Below are 6156 nucleotides of genomic sequence, written 5' to 3' on the forward strand. Positions count from 1 at the left end.
AGAGAAAACTCATTTTTAATCTCTTGAAGGAGTTTGATTCCATAGACTACAGGACCACTACTTTACCACTTGATTTTGTTGAGAAGCTGAAAGCCACATAAGGCAAGTTGTTGTCAGACCCTACTCACTATAGAAAGTTGGTTGGAAAACTCAATTATCTCTACAACACAAAGATGGATGTAGCATACAATGTCCAACACCTTAGCCACTTCATGCAGTCACCTAAAGAACCGCATAATTTGAAAGGATCTTATCATGTTCTCAGATATCTCAAACAAGACCATACATTAGGAATTTTTATTTCCAACAAATCTGACCTCACTTTTAGTGCTTATTGTGACTCAGATTGAGAAGTTTGCTCTGATTCAAGGAATTCGGTCAGTATGAATGGCAGTCACATTAGTTGGAAGTCTACGAAACATGCAACAATGTCTTTAACTTCTACTAAAGCAAAATATATAGTTCTGAGACAAGTGGTAGGTGAACTATTATGGATTGAAAGATTGTTTGATGAGTTGACATTGAAAAGCTCTTTGCCTATACATGTCTTTTGTGATAGTCAGGCAATAATACTCATTGCTAAAAACTCAGTCTTTCATGAAATAACTAAATATGCAGAGATAGACTGTCATTTCATTAAGACCAAGCTTCAACATGGAATGATCACACTCCATCACATTGCCACAGATTCTCAATTGACAGATGTTTTCACCAAGGCCTTGGCTAAAGTCCATCATGCTACACTTTTAAGCAAGTTGTCTATGTCTGCTCACCTCCAACTTGGGGGGGGGGGGGGGGGGTTGATGAGATTATGATTACAGATTATTAGATAGCACATAGTTAACTAGAATTAGAGTTCAGAAAGTTGGTTAGAATTAGTCGATTAAGTTTGTTAGTGTGTCAGAGTCAAGTTGGCAAGTCAATGTGTGTATATATATATATATATATATATATAGAGACACACAACACCTTGTAATGATTATTCAATTTTACATTCAATAATACATTGTCCTTTTCTCTCCGAATGCTCCTCCCGTGAGCTCAAACCTCCATCAATAGAGGAAAGCTATTGCTTTCTTACCTTATGATGTTAGTTTCATCAGATTCGTGCGTGGGCATGCACTATTTTAACAATTAGTTCAACTTCAAAATTTTCTTATAATTATAATAGTACAAATATATACGACTTATTTTAGGTCATACATTTTAAAAGTCATACTTTCATTCTTAAACTTCTAATATAAAAAATGATAATTTAGGAAGAGTGTTTATGTTTATCAAATTGAGACGTAAAAAGTATCATGAATAAAAATAGACAATGTTGCATTGCAATTTATAAGTCAACCACAACCATTATTATTAATATTATTATTATATCGAATAGGAGTACATATAAATAATCAAAATATAAGAATATAAGCGTCATAGACCAAATAACTAAAACGATAGATTTTTTTTTTCAAAAATGCAAATCAAATAAAGGAAAAAGAGAGAAAGATATGAAGAGCTAATTGGGCCTAGATAAATTAATTTATGAAGGAACAACGCTTCCTAATTTCACCAGCTTTGCCAGTTAAAACTCCAATCCTTCCCATTTTCTCCATTGATTCAGCAAAATCTTTGAAAAACGTTGATCCATGGGACATAACTTGTAATTTGACGTAAGCTTTAGTCTCATTGTCATCGAGAAGGGCGGCATCGGATTGGAAAAGCCCTCTTCTTTTTGCCACAAGACTATAATAACTTCCATCAAATGTCTTGAAACTTCCTGGATCCATCTCAACAATGGTTTTCACGTCGTTAATTGAGGTGCATTTACTCTTCAATTGAGCAACATAGTTAGAATCCATAGTTGGGTCAGTGTCACCTTTGCCTGTGAAGTTGTATATTCGACTTGTGAAGGAAGAGCAATGAGAATTTCCAATGGTATGCCCTCCTGAACAACATGCAATTGGTTAATAAACGTTTATTTGAAATATATTCTCCAAATACTATTTCAAAAATTTAACCAAAACTGACGGGCTAATGTGACTCACCTTCAATTATAGGCTCCACAGTAAAATTGTATAAATATTCTTAGATAGTAACAAAATTAGTCCATGAATATGACTAGCTCTCGACAAATTGTGCTAAGCATATTTTCATAGTAGGCCAATTTCGACCCTACTCAATTCAATCTATTGAAAAGTTTATTTATTTTAAACTAATTATATAGCCAACTCTCGATGAGTTGACCTGAACATATATTCAATGCATTCCATCCGATCCATTGACACCCTTACATATTCTATAAATGTATATCATTATGGGTAAAACTATCATGTAAAGAGTTAGGTGTTTTACAACTCTAAAAATGTGCCAGATTTTTGTATTGAAAAAAAGAAAAAAAAAGAATATCAAACAATTAAGACTGACGAAATAAGATTTGAAATCATAATAGTGGCACAAAAACCCTTTAAATCTTGACTTATTCAACATGTTTAGATTTAAACCAATTAATTATTTGCTTATTTTATTAATTCAATCTATTTAAATTTGCTTAATTCATCTCATTTATAATTTATACACTAATATGCAATCCAAATCGATTTATGAGAAATTTTATTTTTTTAAAACATTATAGATCATATAATGTTATATATATTTAGAATATAAGGAAATTGTTTTCTTAGATGCATAAACAAATTATAAGAGAATAAACAAATAATTTAAAACTAAGAGTTGACCAGATTGAATTATGATCCAATTTTTAATTTACTATACAACCTATTAAGATTCAGTTCAATCCGTCCAATTAACACCCCTAATATATATTACCTGATAGAACAACTAGGTCTTTTGCATTGAGACCAACAGAGGCAAACTGAGCTTTAAGAGTAGTAATATTGGCAAAAGGAGGTGGTAAATTGAAAAGGGCTTCCAACATGATTGACACTTTTCCATCTCTTCTTCCCAAAGGAACATTCCAATATGGTCCTTTAATCTATAAAATAAGCAAAACCATAATTAATGTAAAAATTAACAATAATTGTTTTTCTTCTTAATTAGTTACATAATTAATTAATTAATCTCTAATTAATAATTACCAATGATATTGCATCCCTTGCAACTAAAGCAAGAATATCAGCACAAGAAACCACCCCAGGACACTTTTGTTCTAATTCAGATTTGGCAGCTTCAATTACTTGGAATCCTCTGAGGGATTGATTTGGAATTGCATCTATCTCTGCTAGATTGTTCTTTGTTGAGTTTAGCAATACAGATCCATCACATCCCTGTACAAACCATTTTTATGAGTCGACGTCTGAAGTATGAAAAAGCTGAAGTGATTATTAAAAAGTTAATGTGTGGGCGCACACAAAGACATTGTATGTTTACACTATAGGTGGGTAATTACAAGAAAATCTCTATGATAAGTAATTAACATGTAACCTAATAACATGGTAATTAAAAATCACCATTTTCCACTGGAAATTATTAGTGAGACAAAAAACAATAGTAATGTTTCCATGCAAAGAAATTTAGGAAGTTTTCTACTATGTCAAGAATCTGTTTCACACCATGCATTTTCCAAGTGAGCTGATTAGGTGGAAAATCATGTTATGTAGCACAAATTTTCCACTGATTCGCTATGAGAAAAAACGCATTGTTTCTAGTAGTGGTTATACTTATTCATAATAGGATATGGAGATGGAAATGAAAATAAAATAAATCAAATTTAATTACATACCCTAATAAAGCAATCATGGAAGTGCATCCTAAGAAGAGGAGCAGCTAGAGTTGGTGCTCTAGAGATGTAATGTGAAGTTGTCTTTTCCACAATAGCCTCAGCTCCTGGACATGTTTTCTCATAATAGCCAAGTTTCAAGCCTTGTGCATAACAAATAGGAATTATTGCAAGCATCAAGAAGAAAATTACCTTTGGGAAAGCCATAATTGTTGAAAATTGAAACACACAAATTGTAGTATTTTCTTTTCTTGATTTGGTGGTCTTGTTATGTGACACATATTGGTTATTTATAATATACTAATTAGATATGAAGTACTACCATGCATGATTTGAACTTTTTCCATGCAAGAGCTGGCTTTAAACAAGTTGGCTAGTGATAAAATTAAATACTTTAGGATGTGAATATAAAGGAGTACTAATAGAGTTGACTTTAATTAAACTATACATGACTTTCAATAAAATTATTGCATGTCATTACCATATTCATATGAATATATATACATTTCCTTGTCATTTGTTAAGCAAAAGGATTTTTTGTAGTAGTGTAGGTAAATGCATCAATCTAATGAATGGTTGACCTTTAATTTAATTGCATGTTACTAGCATAAAAGGAATCTTCATATAATTTCTCAATACTTACACTGCCTTCTTTAATAAATTTAATCACTTTCTCTCATCCAATTTATATTATACACCTTCTTTTTCGGTCTATCCAGAAAAGAATGATATATTTTTATATTTAGTAACAATTTAATTTTAAAATATCCATTTTATCTTTAATGAGATGATTCATAGTTACATAAATATCTATGATTCATTTTAGACCATATATTTCAAAAGTCTTTTTTTTCCTTTTTAAACTACTTATCTAGTCAAACTACATCATATAAATTGAGACGAAGCAAAAATATATATAGAGACCACATATTTCAAAAAGTCTTTTTTTCTTTTGTAAACAATGTGCCTAGTCAAACTACATCATATAAATTGGGACGGAGCAGTGGCGTAGCCACAACCACCCCAGGGTGTCCAATTCGTCGGAAAATTACGTTGTATATATATGTCAAATTCTACATTTAAAGAATATATATTTAAAATTGGGCATCCTTAACAAAAGTTATGCCTTTGGCGTAGTAGTAATGAGTGTCCATTTGAAAGAAGGAGTTTTGGGTTCAAACACCAAATATCACAATATTTATTTTTTTATTTTATTTTAACAGCCACACACCATTATTCTTGAACACACTTAATAAAATTTCTGGCTCCGCCCGGGACGGAGAATATATATATATATATATATTATTGTATTAATCATGCATGCATTTTGATAGGTTGTTCTCTACTCGGAGGAATCTTACTTCTTGATCTGACCGAGTAAAATCATGCCAATATAATATATATAAACAACTTATCTGTCCATGTTCCACGAATTAGTTAGTTTTATGGATAAGATGGGAGATTTTGAAGCTGAGATATGGGCAAAGTGCGTAAATATTTGTTTTTGGGACCGTCATTAATTTAATTTTATCGAAGTTAAAAACATTAAGGCTTTGGGAAATTTTTTAAACATATGTCATTAAAGTTGAAAATTTTAGATATGACTTTAGATATTCTTGTCTGAACCTTATGAACACTAAATATCGAACATTTTAATTACCTGAAGTTTCAAAGGCCAATTTCAAACATTTTTCTAATAAACTTATGAACTTGACAAGGTTTTATATATTCAATGAAAGTTTTGAAGTATTTGAATAAGAGATGATGGAATATATAAATTTGGCAAGGTCTAATTTCAGATATTTTAATTAAAGATATGGCCTTGGCAGGGTTCAATTTCAAACATTTTCGTATGAGATCAGTGCATTATTTTGTTATTTCAAGCATTTTTGTATGACGTTCAAGTAAACAAATTTTTGTCCAACTAATACTTTGTTTGTCAGATTTTTATCATTAAGCACATTATTCAATGCTCAAATTTATCTTAAATAAGCTCAAATTTGAAACATAGGTTTCATTATAACATAAAGAACAAACTCTAATAATCAATTCGTCAAAACAATAACAAATCTAACAATTTCATTCTGCATCCCGGGTAATTTGTCATTATTTTCATGTTTTTCCAACAATACCAATCTTTTTTCAAGCTTTTCACTTAGGAGTGTACAAGAAAAACCGACAAACTACATCAAATCGATAATATGAGTCAAATTGGAAAAAATATCGATTAGTGATTTAGTTTAACTTGGTTTATTATTAAAAAAATCAATTATAGTTGATTTGGTTTGATTTTAACTAAAAATAAAAGTCAAACTATCCAGCCAAAACGATATCACATGTATAGAATTTTTAAAAAATTTATTATGAATTTTTCATAATTCGTATACAAATAACTAGGGTAAGCATATACAAATTTTAAATTTATACAA

At 30.4% G+C, this 6156-nt stretch overlaps 1 protein-coding gene across 1 annotated transcript; it reads right to left on the bottom strand.

The window, feature by feature from the left end:
• Positions 1–1485: 1485 nt before the first annotated feature.
• On the bottom strand, positions 1486–3973 carry LOC125867946 (peroxidase 27-like). The gene is made up of 4 exons (XM_049548535.1): positions 3731–3973; positions 3087–3275; positions 2818–2983; positions 1486–1936 (listed from the first exon to the last, which is right to left on the bottom strand). The coding sequence occupies exons 1-4, from the start codon at positions 3932–3934 to the stop codon at positions 1527–1529; spliced, it is 969 nt and encodes a 322-aa protein (XP_049404492.1). The 5' UTR covers positions 3935–3973; the 3' UTR covers positions 1486–1526.
• Between the last annotated feature and the right edge of the window lie 2183 nt (positions 3974–6156).

Source organism: Solanum stenotomum, chromosome 6, assembly GCF_019186545.1.
Source record: "Solanum stenotomum isolate F172 chromosome 6, ASM1918654v1, whole genome shotgun sequence".
NCBI lineage: Eukaryota > Viridiplantae > Streptophyta > Magnoliopsida > Solanales > Solanaceae > Solanum > Solanum stenotomum.

Coding starts and splice junctions, on each gene's coding strand:
- LOC125867946 (XM_049548535.1), bottom strand. CDS start 3,934: ATGGCTTTCCCAAAGGTAATTTTCTTCTTGATGCTTGCAATAATTCCT. Junction 3,276..3,730: donor TCCATGATTGCTTTATTAGG/GTATGTAATTAA, acceptor TGGTTTGTACAG/GGATGTGATGGATCTGTATT. Junction 2,984..3,086: donor CAAGGGATGCAATATCATTG/GTAATTATTAAT, acceptor CTTATTTTATAG/ATTAAAGGACCATATTGGAA.